This window comes from Toxotes jaculatrix, chromosome 17, assembly GCF_017976425.1.
Source record: "Toxotes jaculatrix isolate fToxJac2 chromosome 17, fToxJac2.pri, whole genome shotgun sequence".
NCBI lineage: Eukaryota > Metazoa > Chordata > Actinopteri > Toxotidae > Toxotes > Toxotes jaculatrix.
This window is the reverse complement of record NC_054410.1, coordinates 20,209,173-20,230,028: the sequence shown is the minus strand read 5'-3', so window position 1 is coordinate 20,230,028 and position 20,856 is coordinate 20,209,173. Positions and strand designations below refer to the sequence as shown.

Sequence of the window (20,856 nt, the reverse complement as noted above, 5' to 3'; positions counted from 1 at the left end):
TGAATCGCAAATTGCATTTTTTGAGATGCTTCAGCAGAAAATGTCTTGTAATAGATGCCCATAAAGTGATATTAAACATACATTTTAAATGTTATTTTTATGATAGCTGACTGTGCAGGGGTAGAAAATGGGTTGGATGATGTGTCTAAACCAAACCCACTGATGCATCTATATATATATATATATATATATATATTAAAGACCACAGATTAAATCTAGATGAGAGTCAGTCACAACTCTTCTTCATAGTATAGTTTATTCGGTAGATTCCCTGCCTTAAAACCCCAACAACCACATGCACAAAGATTGTGTTTGGCATGGTGAAACACACTGGCATGTCCTGTATCTTCAGGTTAAAGGTATACTGACTAATATTACTCTGAGCCTCAGCAGTTTGGACTCTCTTCAGTCTTTTACTTCTTTAAAGGAGCTATTATTAACTCCTGCAGAGGTGAAGCACTTTCTGGTTCTCAGAGATTAATGAAAAGGTAGTCAGCATATGAATAATTTAGACTTGTCCTCTTCACTCATTGCTGAACTCAATTTGGACAGATACCCACTTAACCCCACAGTTTCTTCTCCTTTCACCCAAAACCTCAGGAATCTGACTGTAAAGGTGAGACTTATATATCATATGATTGTATGGTTTGCATGAAATTAGAAACAAAAACTGAAATCTGTGTTAATGTGAGGGGAATGAAAACGCAGCGAAAGACTGGAATTTCAAAAAGTCAAGCCTCAGCAGTTCAGCAGTGCAAAAAGCTGTTGAGGAAACCATCATTTGACATTTTCCTACCAAATTCCTTCTTCAGACTGAAACTTCCTAGAATTTACAGAAATGCTTGGAATGCAATTATGGAAATATTTGTAAGCAACTTCAGCAATTTCTTTAGCTTCATATACATTTTTTTTTTTTTTTTACCAAGACCCAGAGTGGGTTCATTCGAATGCTGCAGTGCGCTGAAAGTTAACTTTAGAATAGCTTGTTACAGAACAGTCACCGGTTTCCATCTATCTGATGTGTCTGAGTTTTCTTGGCAGCCTTAAAGTTCAAGAGTGAACTTTCAAGCAGCAATAACCAATATTTTATTAACAAAGGATCAAATGACTACATACATGTTAAAGGGGTCACTTGCAGCGATCCAACAATCAATAACCACCACTGCAGCTCCATCAGCTCTGTGGAGCAGCACATCGTCTTGGTTTTACAGTTCGCAACTTTCCTGTTTGGGCTCAGCATCACTGCTCTCATCATATTTCCAGGTGCAGCAGGCAGCACTTCCCACCAAATAATCCCTAAAACATCAATGTGCATTAGCTACCCTGCAGAGCAGACAGACACAGTTAACGACTAGCTGGTGGTGCATTTAGCAGCTAAAGAGGCAGAAGATTTTTTTTTCCAGGAGTTTGTAGAGACCCAGACCATCAGTATTGGACTTAAACTTGCCATGTAGCCTGAGACACGATTCCAGATGAACAATGTTTCCAGATGGACACAACTAGCCCACTCAGAACCTGCCCAATCATCATAAAATTAAGTGAATACACTTGGCTGAGGTGGAAAAGTTGGTGTAACGACAAAAGAAAAATTGGACAAAATGCAACGGAAACAGACAAACATGTCCAGTGAAGCTTCCTCTCCACTGAAGAGACTAAAAATGACAGCAGATGAAAACATCAGATGTGTATGTGTAGTGAGAAGACTGTAACCAAATCAATACAAACTTAAATGCCACATCCATCATGCTCTACATTGCTTTCCACCGTTTGAGGTTAGTGATCCTTCAATTACAACATCTTGTTGTGTCGTCTTCTTCTGCAATCGATAAATGACACTGGACTGGAAAATTTGTGCAACTGGCTGGTTATCTCAACAAACCATCTTGTAGTATTCACATAATGGTCCTGAGTGAGCAGAGGCCTACCAGCCAGAGGGCCTTGTACCTGAGTACATACTCAGGTGAGGGTGCAGCCGAGGACGAGTCAAACCTGTCACCTTTCAGACCATGGACACACGCTCAGCAGGGACATACAGGGACATCTTCATGTTAAATGTGCCAAATGCAGCCCCGGGCTCTGAGGTAGCATTGTGAATTGTCATTATAGAATGGCAAAATAATAAATGAAAGAACATTGATGGGACTCAGCTTCACATGTGCTCTCTCTTTCCTATTTTGAGGATATGCACAGTAATGTAGGAATTAAAATATGGTAATGAGAAATGTGAATATATAGCTGCTGTATCTCAGTCAAAAAAAAAAAAAACTGCCTTCAAGCGAAGAACAAGCTTCCTTCCCAATCAGTTTTACTTTCAGTTGTTTGTCCCCAGGCGTTCAGAGTGCTGGAAATGCAGCTATGTACATATGGCCAAAAGTACACCATGGACTATTCTATTCCCATCCTTCCCTCAAGGAAAGATTTTGCTTGCTTGCAGCAGCTCTGCAGCCGGTGACATTTTAAAGAGCAATTTGGGGGAAATGAATGTGAATAAGAAGCTAGCTCAACCATATGATTGAGTTTCCCTCATGTCCTCAATGATATTTAGAAAGGCGTATAGCTCAGAACAGTGGAGCTGTGAACACATCATCCTCAGCTGGGCTTTCTCAAGAATCGCAAAGTTATGTTTTTGTTCTGGTCGAGGGGGCATTGATGGTGTACGGGAGAATTAACAGTCTTATCTGATTTGTTGAACAATGTTCAGCAAAATACAAAAGGTGATGATAGCTCCTCAGCTTCTGAAGTGCTGTAGCACGCATCTATCTGAGCATTATCAGTCAAAGCAATGGTCATATTATGCAAACCAACAGGGAGGGGAAGCATTGGTTATGTTACATTTTCTGTATGGGAGATACACAAATGATCAAGAGCAGATTGTGTTACAGTATTAGAACAGTCAAAGCATTCAGTATTTAAAGGGCTGCTTCAAAGAAAGTGCAATAAAAGCCTAATCTTTCACTTCTTTCACCTCTAGTGGGATCTACTTTTAAAATTTGTCTGGGGGCACCATAACCTAGTGGTCTGTGGTGTACCCCCACCTTAGACCACTAAGGTCATGGTCACCATCTTAGTTAACGTGTTAGCATTAACATATTTAACATTTAACAGACTGGTGTGATGGCATAGATTAAGAGTTTAAGGGATCGCTAAACTAACACGGCTGTTTGGTCTGACTGAGGTATTTATATGGAGCATTTTAATTCTGTTTGTGCTTTTAAACCAATTTTAATTGGAATGTTTGGCCCCAGGTCAAAGCACTTAATGTCAATAGTATGTTTCTTTGACAGGAAGTAGTTTCATTCCTGTTGCTTCATGCACTACAAAAGTATAACATCTTAGAAAAGTAAACTATAAAGAACAACAATATAAACTTGATGTGATCTACGCTAATACAGCAATGGTTAGGATGACTTTTATTTCTCTAGCCAAATTTTTTTACCTTAAACACCAGCAGCTTACTGGGGCTATGTGATTTTTTTCAAAAATTTGACTCTTTTCTCTATTTTAGTTCTTAGTTGTGGAAACAGTAGGAAGTGTGTAATTAAGACAAAAACAGACACCAATAAGATTCTGATTCATATTTATATATGATCTATTCATTGGTTTCTCAAACCTTGTCTTCTTAAGAAGTCCAAAACACAGTGTTATAGAAATCAATTCACTAATCAATCAAGTATCATTAAGGGCTGGTCAGAGGGCTGCCACTAAGCTCGTATGGTCTGAACTCGCCTTCTGTTACAGTATGTGTGCCATAAATTAGAAGGTACACGGTCAGTACATGTTCACACAACACTCCAGACAGAACAACCTCTTCACCCCCCCGCCGGCTGCGGCCTTTACAGGGAGAACATGCATTATTGACCAAGAAGTGCTTTGCAAAACTAAAAAAAAAAGTGAGAAATAAAGAGTCTCCAGCGTCGCCGTTTGAAAAGACATTTCTCTGAAAGAGGCGAGCTGCCCTAAAAACTCCAGGGAGTGACCAGCTGTGAGCGAGCTGGGGCCGAGGAGGAGTACAAAGCAATCATTGAGCGGGCAAGGCTGAGTGCTCGCTCTGCATCCGACCGGCAGACTGAAAAAACTAAACGTCTGAAAGGACCCCATCCTGATGCTTTTACAGATTAATTCTCAAGATCAATAATTTATCTGTCAGAAGGACTATTGACTCTAAGGTAAGGTCAACAAAGTGTTTCTCACTCCATTCATTAAACGTTTCCCTCCTCCACTTCCTGGTTGAATTGAGACCGAAAATGAAGTGTTTCTTGACAACACTGAGACAAAGTTAAGTTCACTCTGATAGATTTCATCAAACGCTGAGAGAGCTGAGAGGGCTGACACTGAACAAAGATGGTGCCAAGGATTCACTTGTAAGTATGGGAATGTTGTCACAGTAAAAGATGTCCACTGCACCAGTGTCAGAGGCAGAAAAATGAAACTGTTCTGAGAAACTGTGCTTTCTGTTTCACGAGCCATAAAAAATAAATAAATAAATAAAATCAAAATGAAAACCACAAAAATAACAGACTTGGACTGTGTCTGTTTGCCCAAAAGACATTTCCAGAAATACATTAACAGCTTGAGTCACTCCACAAGTAATCTATCATTAGTGAGTCTCTCTCTGTTGCCTCGAATCCCGTCTAACATCTAGCTATCGTCCCCGGTGGCACAAGTGTGACAGCTGTTTTTGGCACCAGATACATAACTTACTGTGTTTGACTGACACAAATAAAACGCAGGAGCTTGTAAGACAAATATCTCAAATCATACAACCTGCAAAAAAGTGCATTTCGACAGTCATTTCCTCAAAATACTGACTTTTTTTTCTCAAAAGGTAAAAAAAAACAGTTGGTTTCAATGATTTTTTTAAATAAACTGGACTGCTGGACTGAGTGGGTCGCCATTTTGTTTGTATCTTGTGCACATGCACATGTACATGCACTTTACCATGTTGCTTTTTAGATTATTTCACTGATCAACAAGTGGTGGTAATGTGTCAGGAACAGAAGCAATGCTACAGGAAAATGAAGGGAAGAAGAAGACTTAAAGCTGGCAATGTCATAATCTGTAAATAATGTCAAGTTATGTTTTTGTCTTGTGTCTGTTGTCTCGTGATTTCCGCCTATAATTTGAAATCTTTTCTCCTCCTGTTTCAGGTTGCTTGCCCTTCCTTCATGTTTCCTGCCGGTCTGATTGCCTTCCCCGCTCTGATTGTTTCCACCTGTTCCCCATTACCTTGTGTGTATATATTGTCTGCAGCTCCGTTTGTCCTGTGCCAGTTCGTCTTGTCTCCTCTCTAGGAGTGATTTTGTGTTTTCCTTGTTTAGTGAGCTTTTATGGTCATCTTTGTTTTTCCTTGTCTTTTTTCCCCATGTGGGTGATTATTTTTTGTTAATTTGTTAATCAAAACTTTATTTGTGATTCTGTTTCTTGGGTTTACGTGGATGTAAACTGTGTGGGTATCAAATAGAGGAAAAATCAGCTTTGCTAATGTTTTATTTGGAAGAAAAGCTTAAACACTTTCTTTCTCTGCTTATTTACAAAAAAAATTCCCCAGGGTATCTTTAATTCAAGAAATCACTTTTTTTTTTCAAAACTGTCAAGATGAGTAAACGGACGTTCAGACAGAAAATAGTCCTGGTTTGAAAAATTCTGGGGCGAGTGTGTCACTGAGCTGAAAGGTTTCTCAGATGACAAAATACTGTGCAGCGGTTTTATATTTTACTCTGAGACAGAATATTTTAAAACTCTGGAAAGTCTTTACAGTGGTAACATTTTACCTTTCGAAGCAGCGATAAAGAAATATAGCATTCACATGATTCTACCAGGAAAAGGAATTAAGATGAATGAGAAGCCTAGTTTTTTCAAGCAGGGTTAAAGCAGGTGTGCACTCATCCTAAAGGCCCCTCAGACATGCTCCTCTTTATGTAAACATCATGGTAATTTTACGTGATCTACATAAACCTCAGTCAACTGAATGTCGTCCAATTGTCGAGGGGATAAGTCTTCAGGTCAGACTCCAACAGTGCTGGGCAAGTCATTTGAAAACTGTAATCAGCTGTCAGCTCTGTCAGAGGTGCCTCTAAACAGTCCCAATCATCCACACGAACACGTCACACCATTTTGTATTTAACGCATGTTGAAACAGAAAACAAGACATTGCCGTTTTAAAATAGGCAGCCCCACGATTTGGAGGGATCTACTAACAATACAGCATCTAGCTCAGCCTCAGCGAGTGCACAGAGCCAGAAGTCCTGAACCAAGACCATGATTAAACTCTTAAAAAAAAAGAGTGACTCTGGCTAATATTTGCCACATCAGTGAGAAAAGAACTCACAAAATTGAAATGAGACAACTTTGGACCATCCACTGGTCACAGAGAGACCAAACTGATATCAAGTGCCCATCAAACCCACAGTGAGAAAGTGAACAAGCCGACCAGCAAATTTCAAAGTATCAGTCTGTTACTGGGATTAGTACCTGCACTGTCATTACTGCGTTTCAAACTGTTATAATTCCTTACACTATTTGTAAAAATATTTGTAAAAAGTATTCCATGTCTGAAGATGGTTCACTAAATGTAGCAGACACACGTTTACATGCAAAGCAGGGGAGAAATCACTCACCACCACCACCACCCACCATACCAGATTCTGTGGTCACCCATTAACCATGTCAGCACTGCGCTGAATCAGAACGTAAAAATACTGATGAGAATTTGGATGCAAGAATAAAAAAAAGGTGCTGTTCTTCAGGTAGTGATTTATCTCCAGTGCAACGCTCATATACCAAGTGGATGGAATCTTGTTACATAGGGACATGATCAGATATCAAGTAATACAACTCCTTTCCTATTTTCATGTGCAACTCAGCAACACCTTAAAATATCTGGAATGAGTCAGTGTTCGGATCTGCTTTAAATTAAATAAAAAAACAAAACAAAACTGTGTCGCTCTATTAAATCTATTACAATGAACTGCAGAGTGCATTCAATGTGGGAGTCCAGTCTAAAAGCAAAAAGGCTTCGTTGAGGCAGAATAATGAGAGCGAGACTGTTATTTAAAGACTGGAGCCATGACAACAGAAGACCACTGCTGGTGAGGGACATTAGTTGTGCCTTTTTTTTTTTTTTGAGACAGAATAAAAAAAGGAGGGGGATACGTTGCTGTAATGTTGTACACGACATAAAATGAAGGATATAAGGTTTGATTCTGTGCTGAGTGCTGTGGGTTTGACTGGCAGATGTTTCACTTAAAGGTGTACTCAGAGACAGCCTGGTGACTCAGAATGCAGATTGCTGCATGATCAAAACTCATGACACTCCCTGAACAGGACGAGTGCAGTGGGTATATACTGACTGGTCAGCTGTCTGCTACAACTGAAAAGAGGAATGATGGGAGATGAGCGTAAACCCAAACAATGAGCTAAAAGATGCTAAAAGCTCTGTAGAGCTGAGGGGAAAACCTTAAAGGTCAGTGAAGGTTTTCAGTTTTCTGAGTGCCCTTTAGCTCTGGTTAATCAAAGTGTATCCATTTTGATGCTTATATTTGTGTTGATATACACAAAAAAGAGTTGTGCACCTTTACTTGGTGACTGGGTTGCAACAGTTTGGTACAGTGTGTAAATATGTTTCCTGGTTACAGGGGCCACGTGACTCTTGACAACAGGGGCCAAATTTGCTTGATGACTATTTGTCACATAAATGAATAGAACCTTATTCTTCAGTGTGTAAAACTTCCACATACTCTTTGAAAGAAACAGACGGTGGTTCTGTAGCATTATTCCACATCCACACATATTTCACATCCATCCAACCAACTTAGCCACTTCACCCTCCTTATTATGTCTCATCATCATAATAGCTCAGGTCTGGATTATAGATATATTTTTTACATCCAGTTCAAATGGGGTTTTATTTCATATGTACAGCATTTGCCTATTTCATCCTTGTTGTTTTGGTTCATCACTTGCTATTTGATTTTTTTTTAATTAGTGGACTGATGTGTACTAATACAAATGCCCTCTTTGAGTGTGTGTAATTACGTGGTTTTTGTTTGTTTGATTTTGGTAATATATTGAGTGTGCACTTTCTCTCAACGGAGACTATAACTACTTTGATAATCATTTACCACATTTAAGTAATCTTTCAAACAAAAATGACAAACATTTGATTGTTTCGTTCTCTCAGATGATAGAATTTTCCTCCTTTTACTAAATTTAATCAATTACCTTGATGAAAAGAGATATGAAAACACTCCTCTTTTTAAAAAAAAATGCGTAATTTATGAGGAAACAAAAACAGCTTTTCAGAATTTGTTTTTGGTCAAAATTTTCATTTATAAAATTCTCTCTGTGTGCTTGCTGTGGTGCTGCTTCACCAGTGTATCAAAAAAAAAAAAAAAAAAAAAGATGCAGAGTATGTGAAATGTTAGCCACCTTAACCCATAACCTACCTATCCACACATCTATGCTGCTACATTACCATTACCAGTGGGAACTAATTAAAAATGACTAATCATCAGCATTAAACCTTCCTTCAATCAAAAGCTATTAACTGTCAAATCCTCTTCCAGACACACATGTGCACTCTGGGAGTGGAAGGATCGTGGGAGACCTCTCCTGTGAAGCATCAAAGCACGCAGGGGAAGCCAGGTATTGACAGGGAGGCTCTTACGTCTTTGATGCATTTGTTTACGGCATGTCATTGATCAAAGATGGCAGGAGAGCCGCAGAAAGAGATGAATTGTACTTTAGAACATTAGCATGTTCATCCAGTGGCTGCGGATTCTGAGCTGAGATCAGTTTTTAAAGGTCATTTCAGACTGTGGTCAGCAACATATAATTTCAAACTGTGGGTGCCCGTGCCATACAGTAGGAGTGAGACTGAGTCATCTGTAATGGTTGTTGATGCATAACATATGAAGTGCTATATTTGGTTGTAGTCAATGTCAGCTAATGTCTTTCAATGAACCACCCCCCCCCCCACCCCCCACCCCAACATCCTCACACAGATCTTTCATAGCCTTTTTTTTTTTTTTTACCTCAGAATGCAATACATTTTTTTTTTTATTTAAAGTTTTAAGTGTTTAGTTTGGCACCACTACACACCCTCAAAATATGACAGCACTAACGCTTTACATATCACTGCGTCTGATCGCTGCTCTCTCAGCCAGTGAAGCTGACAGATCATCATCTGAGACGGAGGATGAGGAGGTGGAGGCAGGACGAAGGAGTGAAAAGGAGACAGAGAGAAACAGCGGGTGGGGTGGTGGCGGGGGAGAGAGGCAGGGAGGCAGTGTTTTTCAGTGTTCAGTGTGCGTGGGTGTGTATAGCCTTACTTTGAAGTGTTTTCCCGCTGGGGATGGCAGTTTCTCACAGACCACTGCCTTGGATCGTGTCACACACGATGCACAAGCAGGAATAAAAACCGAAACTTAGACGGAAACATGCTGATGGAGACGCAGACACAGACTTAGAAATGTGTATCCACAGTCATACACACACACACATTTCACAGAATAACAACAATGCCCTTCACTTAGATTACACAAAACACTGACCCAAGCCTGTATGTGCCTCACCTACAATACAACTGTCTCAGTAGAATAAATATGAGGGGTTTTTTTATTCTGACAAATGTAGTTTTACAATATACCTTTTAGCATATTAATGCCACATCAATAAACAGGTACTCAGCCTCTTGTTACTCAGCTTTGACTGATCCCAGGCCTGAAACTGAGAATATTTGCAGATTTGAAAATGTATGAACATAAAAAAACACAGAACTTCTGTTTAACCCTTGTATTTTATTTAACTTCCTCGTCATTTGTGTGAGAACCAAAGACGCAACTGCTGTGTTTATAAAAACAATAAAATGCAAGACCAACCTCATTATTTTTTCCTTTGAATACATATTTTCTTTTCCTCTAACCTTATTAAAACCAAACACAGCATTAGACTGAGGTGACAAAATATGGAAATAAGCACTGCTAAAGCATTGCTGTTACACCACATAAGCAAATAGTGAAATAGTTTGAGTTTTCTAAGTTATATGAGCTGTGACTATTTGTCATTTATATGTCATCGTATGCAATGTTGTTTTTTTTTGGGGGGGGGGGGGGGGCAGAAAGAAAAAAGACAAAATCAAGATAGATTCTTTGGGATGTGGAAGGTGTAGTGCTGGGTAAAAACTCCTGTCAGCACAATCGTAGATAGGCATGAAAAACATGTCATCAGTCAAAAGTCATGTTTAAAAGTAATTCTCATAAAATAAAGAAGTCATTATTTGAACAGTTAGAGAAGAACCGAGGGGGGGGGGCGGGACCATAACTAAAGTATTATATGGTCCTGAGCTATAAACCTAGTATAGCTAGAGGATTAAACTTGTACAGTTACCTCAAATGAACAACTTTTGTTGACCACAAATATTAAAACAGAATATTTGTGCACATCACTGCAGGAGTGGATGAAATGAGGATGCAGCAGCCACATGTAGTTAAGGTCTGGCTGTGTTAAATGCCTCCAGGACTAAGGACGCATACATGAGAAGCTTTCAAGAAGTTTTCAAAAAAAGTTGAGAAAGTATCAGGGAAGCACATTTGTTCGTGTGGCCTTGGTTCATTTTAATGCATCATTTATTTATTTAATTATTTGTTTATATATTTTTTTTGCACTTCATGCAGTCTTTCACCATCTGCCCCCATTACAATGAATAATTCTACCTACCCTCTGAGGAGTGGGGTCAACCCTACCCACAGGGTACATCGGTTTGATTCACATGAAATACTCCAGAGTAATCTGATCAGAGATCACACACCTGTTTTCTGGGGGCTGCATCTTATGACTCAGTTTTAGTCATAAATGTTCCTCTAATGTAAGTGATGGATGGCTCTGCAGACACACACACACACACAGAAAATCTGGTACTGAAAAGACTGTGGCTTTGCACGAGCTGTGACAAATAGTGAATCTATCTTTGAAATTAAACAGTATTTGTATTAGTTTTGATTTAACTTTACTCTCATTCATGCTGATGTGACAATTCTTTGTCTGCACGTACAGTTTTTTTTTCTTCATGCACAATTTTTAATTCTACAATAACAACAGTCTTCACAATGACAAGAGTTACAGACGAGATAACTGGAACAGAGGCAAAAGCAACACATCACAAATTTCCCAGAGAAAGCGACAGCAGAGTAAAGACAACAACTCTATTATGGTGCTATGTACAGGTGTCACTGTATGGAGCTCTACCAGGGTGTCTGCAGGTCCAAATGTCTTAAATCAAAGTATTGCATACAGCTTCCTAATTTTACTTCTAAACTTTACCTTTAGATGTTTCAATTTTTGTTTTTGGTGAATATAATTATGGACAACTTTGGACTATGGACACATTTTTTTACTCTTATTTTAACATTTAGTTTGGATGTGAACTTGCTTCTACAATTCAATGTGACGGCAATGACAAGTTTTAAAAAGTCTTAACTGGCTCACACTCTTGGTGCGCCCACAGTCTCCTCTTAATTCCTACTTTTTCTGCGCGTGTCCCTGCCAGACTTCAGCTCCATCAGCTCCACCTCGTGCTTTGCTGCTGTCTCCAGCACTTTCTGCTTATTGTAGAAGATAACAAAGTTATTGATGATGGGGTGGATCGGCAAGGCGATGGCTATCACCCCGCACAGAAAGCTCACGGCTGCGTTGCACTTGCCGAGTGTGGTTTTTGGGTAGATGTCTCCATAGCCCACCGTGGTCATGGTGATGATGGCCCACCAAAAAGACTGCGGGATGCTCCGGAACAGGGTCTCTGGGTGGCTTTGCTCCATGGTGTAGGCCAGCGCAGAGAACACGAAGATCCCGACGCTCATGTACATGAGGAGCAGCCCCAGCTCTTTGAGGCTCCTCTTCAGCGCGTAAGTCAGAGTCTGCAGTCCGGAGGAGTGGCGCGCCAGCTTGAAAATACGCGCGATACGCATGATGCGGAGTGCCTGAACAGCCTGTTGGACGTTAGCCAGCTCCATCATGGATGTGGTACCGAGGTAGGTCAGAGACAGGACCACGTAGAAAGGCATGATGGCCATAAAGTCGATGACGTTCATGATGGAGAGCGCAAAGTGCAGCTTGTTCGGGGAGGAGGCGAGACGCAGCAGGTACTCCGCCGTGAACCATAACATGCACACGGTCTCGATCGCTTCCAGGGTCGGGTGTTCCACGAGTTTGCCCTCGGAGTCAGTCACCTGGAGCTCCGGGATGGTCCCCACGCACATGACCACCGCCGAGACCAATATGGAGAGGAAGGATGCGATGGCGATGATGCGCGCCGGCAGGGAGGACCCCGGCTTCTCCATCAGCCTCCACAGGAACCTCTGGCACCGCTGGGTGCGCGTAATGCACTGGTCCACCTCCAGATCCTCCAAAATTACTTTCACTTTGTTTGCAATCTCTTTCAGCTCCTCCTCCTTCTCATTTAGGTAACTTTTACAGCATTCATCTAAAACACTTTGGTCTATTTTCCAGAACTCCATCTCTTTGATGAAACAGATGGGGCAAATTCCGCGTTTGATGTGAATTTCATCAAAGTAGTAAACGTCGATGATGCACTTGAAGGCATCAGGATCTCGGTCAAAGTAAAACTCTTTTCTTCCCGGATCAAAGTCATCACAAAGCGTCGAGATAACTTCATCGTTCTGAGTCGAGCAGTTCACCAACTCCGCCAGCCTGCTCTCCGGGTAGCGGTTCAAAATATCCCCGAAAAGCACCACTCGGACTCCGCCGATGTTCACAGCAATCTCCCCCTCGGCGCAGAAACCAGTCCTGTAATTTGGCTTCGGAATCGTCCACATTTTAGTGGAGATGCTAGATGTTTTTTTTAAATCAATATCAAGTCTGTAATGTAAAACTAAAGCCTACTAACCAGAATTCACGTCCATTATTTCGGTGCGTAAAATGTCTCCTCTTCAGACTGTTTCATGCACTGAATGGCACAGCTTGAGCGGCCAGCTTTTCCTAACACTTCCCACCTCTCTCTCTCTCTCTCTCTCCTTCTCTGTCTCTCTCTCTCTCACACACACTCACACACACACACAGCAAGAGAGAGAGAGAGGGAGAGTGAACTGCAACATACACAGCTTAATTAGTGGAATCTGCTATGTTGCTAATATCCAAAGGAAACATCCGACATAAGATATAAAATCATTTATAGCAGCTGTGATAAATATGAAACTGGTAATTGCACAGAGCAGAGATAGTGCACTCTCTGGTGATCATGTGATGCATAGCATTCAGTGGTACAAAGGGCATTAACTCAAGTCCTTTAATTAAGCACAGCTTTGAGGTTGAGTATTTGGATTTTCTGTTACTTCATGCTTCTACTCCACTGCATTTATCTGACAGCTGAAGTTACTGTTGAGTTTTCAGATTAAGATTTTTACATGATCTCAATCTTGGCCTGTAACCTTATAAAACAGTGATGTGCTTGACACACCCTGTCAGGTTTCAGATGTCTAAGAGCTGTTAGGAAACAAAAAAAAACAAACAAAAAACTGACAAACCCACAATGCAACTCCACTACTGACAGATCGGTTTGAGTTTTGGGTGGGTTATAGTTGGCTGAGCTGCTAATGTAGCCTTGAGCTGCTACGCTCAGAATATACTGTACAGTATAATGTGCCCAAAAATGTACAGTGCCTTTTTCGTTGAATAATGTAGGCTGTGACCACGCATGAAGAAAAGAAATCCACTTTATTTCACTGCGATGGCTTTGAAATCTCTAGGAAGGATGTGCTCACTTCAAACACTACAGGTTCTTTCAAAAGAAAACACGGAACAACACTTTTAGATGTTAAATGTATTTAAATGGTCCCACAATTCCATGGGCAGCACATCACAAAGTGTAGTCTGTGTGCAGCTGACACTGTCGTGAAGAGAACCCAAATCCATCCACTGTTAACCTGACAGGATTATTTACACCCCCGGCCGAGGCAGCCAGTATTTTTCTTGTCTCAAGAGAAATGGTGAAAAGACATTTAAGGATATATTCTTCACTAGATCTGTTTTATTTTAGCGTTGAGAGTCTTTATGCTCCTGGCTCTGAGTGACTGGTCTGGAACAACTTGAAGCATGAACGGCAGGGCCTTCTATGCTTGGTCACTGAGTGGGTGCTCTCTTTGCTGACGGCTAGCTGATCTCCAGCACGTTGGTGTTGATGTGGAAGCAGATGTAGGAGAAGTACTCCTGCTGACAGAGTCCTGGGATGTCACAGCTTACCTGCTTGGCAGAGGAAGACACAGAGAGAACACACACACACACACACAGAGTCACACAAACCGTGGACCTGTTAAAACCCATCTCTGTGCTGTAGGAGTGTCTGTGCACCATGCAAATTCAGTTCATTTCACAGGCAGTTCTGTGTTTTGTTCTTATTTGCGTGCAGTCAATGTGCGTGCAGCACAGAAGCCCACAATTTCACTTTTCTCACTGCAGTCTGGTAAGGCCACGGATAAATTTGCATGAGACAGATGTCATTTCAAGTAGGCTGGACAGCAGATGGTTGACAGTGCTCCTCTCCACTCTGACATCAACGTGAAATCTGGACAAACGCTTTACTTTGCTGTCATGGGTCTTATGAAAATGGAAGAGCATCATTAAATTTCCCCTAAATGATTCACCACAACCACTGTCTGAATAAATTTGATAACAGTTGTTTTATCAATTTGTGATAACAAAGGTTTCAGTATAACTGAACTTTCCAAACACTGAATTTAAGAAATGGAGTAAACCCAAAAAAAAAAAAAAGCTTTAATGAAGTGGCTATAGGCAGAGGGGGAAGATGTATTCATACCCCTTCATCAAAATCTTTATATTAACAATGAATCAAATGAATATGTGTATGGGAAAGGGGTTGCTTGTACTGATGAACCCACAGATAATTGTCTGTGTGTTTTGTTTGTTTCTACAGCTTGTTTCTACTGACCAATAAAAAAAAGAAAAAGAAAAAAGTTAAAGCAGGTTTAAGTAACAATTAGAAAATTTAAAAATGGTCCTTTGTACATTAAAAACATTGCCTAAATCTGAATTATGAGATTTTTTGACCACTTGAGGGAAGCAGAAACAAACTGCAAACTGGAATAGCACAAAATGGTACAATAAGTGAAGTACAGCCACTTCAGAACTGTACTTTAGGATACTAATGTTAATGTACTACTATCTAATACTGGCTATAGTTTGATGACGTGCTGTGTCTCTCTCAAGCCAACCAGTCAAGGCAGATGGCTGACCCCTTCACTGTCTGGACAGTTTATTGTGTTGTAGATTTAATTTTAAATGCACAAACCAGCCATATTTTTCATTCTATACTCAATAATCCTTTATGAAAATATGGTTTTAGATGTTTTTTGAAAGTGTATTTAGAAAATCAAACTGAAATCCCACATTTACAAAAGTATCCAGACCCTGTGCTGTGGCACTCCAGACTGTGGTCAGGTGCATCCTGTTTGTTTTAACTATCCGTGAGATTTATGTAGAAACTGATTGGAGTCCACATGTGGCAAACTGATTCAGTCGGACTTAGTTTAGAAAGGCGCACACCTGTGTATGTAAGTTCTCACAGCTCACACTGCATGTCAAGAAGACTTGAAGCTGTAATTACTAACAAAGGGGCTAAATGCATATGTAAATGAGAAATTTTGCTTTTCACTTCATCATTCTACAACAGAATAAAGTGTGCAAAAAATGTGGGGGTATGAATACTCTTTGAAGCCACTGTAACTCACCTAAGTAGGTGACATGCGGTTGAAAGCTACAAAAAAGCTAGTAAGCAGCAACACTCAAAGCAGTGAAGCTGAGTCTGGCCTCTTACATCTGTCTTGCTGGCAGTGGCAGTGGGGTCCAGATGCATGAACAGTGAGGCAAGTTCTTCTCTGAGTTTCTTCGAGCGCTTACTGTCAGTCTGCAGCAGGAGAGCCTGATAGTTCACAGGTAATCCATACCTGGCAGGGGATATCATCATGAGTGCACTCACACACACAAATCACGCCATTTTTCATCAGTGTAAATGAGAGAAAATTGCTAATGTTACCAGCACTGACCTGAGGACCGATTCCACAAACACCCTCAGTGCTTTCAAGTGAATCCAGGCAATGAACACCTGACTGAAATTAACCTTCAGCCAACGCACAAAGATCCCCTGTAGAGGAGACATGCACATTTATAATACACTACAACACACACACACACACACACACACAACAAAAACCTCTATAGAAAGTATATATTATTTTTGACGCACATATTGTTCCTTCTTGTGAACACTAAGCTGCTTCATCTCCTGCTGCCTCTTCTCCTCCAGATCAAAGCTGTACTCACGCACAGTGAACCTGCGTGGATCATAGGCTGCACTATGGTAACTGACACAGACAAACACAGCTTTGACTTGACGGGGTATTTTCTGGGAAGCCATGCTGCTTACTTACTTGCTCTCCTGGGCTTTGGCTTTGAATTCACACACAGCTCTTTTGAAAAGTGTAACTGAGAAAACTCCCCCCTCTCCGTCCTCGTGCAGCTTCCTGATGGTCGCACAAAGTAAGGACAGGAAATATGGACAAGACACTGAAGCATGCAGCAGCAGGTCAAACTGAGAGACAACATAAGAAAACGCCACTGAAAGCTGAGTGATGTAGATGAACTGTAACGGTGTAGCCTGATGTTTCAACGTACATTGTGAAGCTTACATGGTTTTCTGATATGAAGTTAAGTGAAGGTTCCTTATATTTGCTTTAGTAAGGCATGCTTTTTGTGGCTGTTGTTTTTCGCTACGCTAGCTGACATTTGACTGATGAACAGGAATAAAGACTGAAGAAGCTTATTGCATTTCCACGTTGCCCAGCAGAGGGCAGCACAGACCTGCCCATATCAAATACAAAGCATTGTTTTTATTAGTTCCTTAGCTTTCATGAGGATGTGCGAAGCATCTTTTTCTCTTTTTGAGATGGACACACATCTTCAGTGCCAAAATGAACTGTCCATCACAGGGTCATGGGTGGGGCCTTATCATCACTGACATGGTCTGATGGGAGCCATTACAGCCTTTCACGTTACAGTTTCCTGTGGGCTAGCCTGTCCTCTGCTGGACAACACTGAAATGCAATAACCGTCTTCTCTTGTTTTTCTGTGTTGCAATGTGATGCAGGGAAAACCAGTGAATTATACTTGAGTTCAACCCATACTGGTAATATATTCTATATATATATATAGAACCATTGCTTACTTTGTCATTAGTCTCTATACATTCATACACATATTTTAAGGGCCCTATATATCCACAGTGGTGTTATCAATTACCCCGACTAGTTTGTCCTCTACTCAGGGGAAAGGTTGGTGTAGTTATGATGGAAGATATTTTGACATGTCACAGTAGGAAAAGCACAGGTGTAAGTAATAAGAGTCACTGCACAGACTCTTACTTTCTGCTGGTAATGGAACACCAGTGGTTACTTAGCCTGACCTTTTGGATGCTGAGAGCAGGTATTCAGGGCTTTGCTGCTGCGCTTGTACCTGGATCAAGTAGAATAGCTTGTCTCAGTGCCAAGAGTGTATGAAGACGGCTCACCTGCTGGACCGAGGAACCACAAACTCTGACAAAGATTCATAGGTCCTCTCCCACTGCAGGTAGCTGCCCCTGTGACCAAAAGCAGAAACACATTTACACCAAAAGAATATCACAGGTATATTACACAGGCGCGTGCACACATGCTCATGTTATATCCCTGACCTGGACACCACCACCAGTAGAGTGGTGAGGTACTCTGAGACCACCAGGTCCTCTTTTCTCACGATGTCACTCAGACAGCAAGTTAGAAGATTCCCACTGGAAAAGAGACGTTGCTGTTTAAAATATACACTGTTAATGTAATGATGTATTTTTACTTAAAACACAACTTGTGTCACTCACTCTAGTTTGTGCTCGAGGCTTTGCAAGCTTGTTTTCACACTGTTGTACGCCGCGGCCCGAGATTTCAATTCTGTCTCCACCTGAGAAACTTCCTGAAGCACATGTAGGTATTAACAGCACATGTAAGCATCAGGACTACGTGATGACCACAAAACTAATATGAGAACTTGGAGCTAAGAAGTTATACACTGAATGACTGACATTGCATGCACACGCTAAAGATATACAGCAAAAATTGTTTTATTTCAAACTTCATTTAATTTTTCAGAACCACTTGGAATCTTTATAACTAACTTTATATTTAAGCTCATTGGGCATTAAAGGGCCATTCTGCTGATTTAACATATAAAAGTTAATCTACTAGTCCTGGTTAGTACTGCTCTGCCAGTGAAAACAGTTGTATGTCCTCTGTGGCTCTGGGGTGAGCTCTCCATATTCTGAAAAAGTAACGCTGATAAGATTAGTGTCTCCCATCTTTGTGAAAGTGTGATAATACATTTAAGGAGGACTCCTGTATGGTGGTTCTGATTCTAATAACTGTACTTACATGCCACCTGTAATCATTCTAGTTTTCATTGGTTTGTACCTTGTTGATGATGTCTGCCAGGCTAGAGAGAGGCAGAGCTGTGGGATACTTGGCTTTGTCCCACTGAAACTTTGTCACATAGCTCATCAGGTCCACTGAGAAACACACAAAGTTATTAAGTCATGACCTAATGAGAAACCAAAACTTGCACAGATGTAAAACACACGCACCAGCACGCTGTGGAACAAGAGTGTCATTCAGAAAACAAGAGGACAAAAGCACTGAAAAATGCACAAAGGATTCACACAACTTTGCACTCCAGCTCAAAGAGCAAACTGCCAGCAGTTAAAATACCCCTCAGAGACTTGAGGTAAGCTTTCAGGGGCGACAGGACGGCTTTCCGATTCGTGCCGTGGTCTGATGGGGAAAAGTGACCAGAGACAGTGGTTAGCCTGGTTTGTGCTGGGCAGCTGTTTTCCTGCCATTCACTGTCCTATTGCCTCTTTGCACAAGGCCATTATAAGGTAAAGTGGTGAGCGTAGGCTGTGTTGTCTCTGAGTGCGTGCGTGCATGTGTGCGTGGGGATGTTTGTGTACACATATGGACCTTGGTTTAAGTAGCTGTTTAGTCTCATTTGCAATGTGCATGTACCCTGGAGCTTCTATGCACTTACTTAATGAGTTTCTATACAATGTAATTAACACCCTCAGCATGTGTTTGTATGTGTGTGTATGTGTGTGTTTGTGTGTGACTCACCTCCATTGGCTAAGGCATTTTCCAGCACTTTGTCAGTAGAGTGCTCCATCACTTCCTTCATACACTGACATGTTTTTTTGATCACGCTGACCAGGCAACAGGAAAAATGTCACTATTACTGAGTGTTTATATGTTATTTAATACAATTTGAATAATTTACAGCTTTCATTCCTGGAAATTCTTCTGTAATTGACAATTGAGATACACAATGAAGCATTAATATGGAACAGGGGTTTCATTTATCCCTGTAAAGATCTATAACTGAAGACAAACTCAGAAAACAATGAATAAAACTTAATGCAGGGTATTTGTACTAAGATATAGAAGAATTCTGTCTGGTTTGATCTCCGTAGGCCACATTTCGATGTTGTAAACAGGCTTTAACATCCCCACTCATGCTATGTCAGCTCAGATACACCAACAATGAATTTAAAATCAGGAGGGAAAACTAACCGTCAGCTGCCCCTGACCATCAATTAATCATGGCGCAGACCGCACACAAGCTCACAGTTACTAGTCTTAATTATGGACAAAGGTCCACATTAAGCTACAAACGTGCAATGACCACAGAAACAAACAGGTCCCATGTGCTTCAACAGAGCATTGGCAGCATGTTCAGCTTGGCTCATCCTTGCTGGACTTTTTACCTTTCAGTCAGCGTGTCGAGCTTGAAGAGATCATCTGACGTACTGAGCAGATTGTCCAGGATTCCCACCTGAGGTCGCAGCATAGACAACACAGTTACTGTTACTGATGCTGATGCATCATCTGTCTGACATCATAGACAGCTAAATCATTAAAACAAGAGCAACAGCTCTGCACGTATAATCACTTGCGGGCTTGGTGATTTTTAGAATTCAGCCTGGACGTGTCCACATATCATATTCAATATAAGGTTTTTCATGTTTGAACTCTTTATATAATAATAAACACACACACACACACACAGCTGTTAAAATGTGATTCCTAGCAGCCAAGGTGAACATTGATCACGCTGAGTGAAATGGGTCAGATGGAAATTTTGCCTCAAACTGTAGAGAGCAACCTGAGCCTTTATCCCTTCACCAGAGAAGGACACCAAACACCATCATCCTCCCCAACGACACTCTACTGTACTGGTGTAAACACAGGACTAACATACAATGTTGTTCTCACAGGAGAGAGAGAGAAGACAGACTCTTTAATATCTACTCTTTGTGTGTTTATTTACTCTGTAAACCTCATTTGGTATCATCAGGCTCTTCACTGGGACAGATGATTAACAGCCTCACCTTGAGATCTGGAATGGAGAACTTGCAGCAGGAGGCCAGGTTGGTTTTGGCAATGGTGCGCTTGAGTTTCTCTACACTGGTTAAACTGGTCTTGTCCAGTGGGACAGAAATCAACCACAAGTCTGTCATGACTCCAAGTTTTTCACGATAGAGACCTCCAGTCAGAACCCTCCCCACGAGAACAGGCTTTGGCACCAAACAGGCTGTGACCCAGAGGAAACAAACATACAGTAAGATGAACTCTGTCATCAAAAGCATATACAGCCTTTCACGCTAAGTTGACTAAAATTACATGTAATGATTTTACACTTGTTTATAATTTTATCTAGTTTCCAGTGAGTTGTTGAGTGTCCTGTGATCACCTTAAC

At 40.9% G+C, this 20,856-nt stretch overlaps 2 protein-coding genes across 2 annotated transcripts; both read right to left on the bottom strand.

The window, feature by feature from the left end:
• Nucleotides 1–11,142: 11,142 nt before the first annotated feature.
• On the bottom strand, nucleotides 11,143–12,830 carry kcnf1b (potassium voltage-gated channel, subfamily F, member 1b). The gene has a single exon (XM_041061055.1). It carries the CDS (start codon nucleotides 12,828–12,830, stop codon nucleotides 11,511–11,513), a length of 1,320 nt encoding a protein of 439 aa, XP_040916989.1. The 3' UTR covers nucleotides 11,143–11,510.
• Nucleotides 12,831–14,163: 1,333 nt separating this feature from the next.
• On the bottom strand, nucleotides 14,164–20,617 carry atp6v1c2 (ATPase H+ transporting V1 subunit C2). Its single transcript, XM_041061326.1, has 12 exons — nucleotides 20,489–20,617; nucleotides 19,865–19,932; nucleotides 19,218–19,303; nucleotides 18,522–18,616; nucleotides 17,936–18,027; nucleotides 17,756–17,851; nucleotides 17,594–17,662; nucleotides 16,458–16,550; nucleotides 16,274–16,361; nucleotides 16,074–16,171; nucleotides 15,845–15,974; nucleotides 14,164–14,253 (listed from the first exon to the last, which is right to left on the bottom strand). Exons 1-12 carry the CDS (start codon nucleotides 20,615–20,617, stop codon nucleotides 14,164–14,166), a joined length of 1,134 nt encoding a protein of 377 aa, XP_040917260.1.
• Between the last annotated feature and the right edge of the window lie 239 nt (nucleotides 20,618–20,856).

Coding starts and splice junctions, on each gene's coding strand:
- kcnf1b (XM_041061055.1), bottom strand. CDS start 12,830: ATGTGGACGATTCCGAAGCCAAATTACAGGACTGGTTTCTGCGCCGAG.
- atp6v1c2 (XM_041061326.1), bottom strand. CDS start 20,617: ATGACAGACTTGTGGTTGATTTCTGTCCCACTGGACAAGACCAGTTTA. Junction 17,852..17,935: donor AGCCTCGAGCACAAACTAGA/GTGAGTGACACA, acceptor TCTCTTTTCCAG/TGGGAATCTTCTAACTTGCT. Junction 17,663..17,755: donor CTACTGGTGGTGGTGTCCAG/GTCAGGGATATA, acceptor TTTTGGTCACAG/GGGCAGCTACCTGCAGTGGG.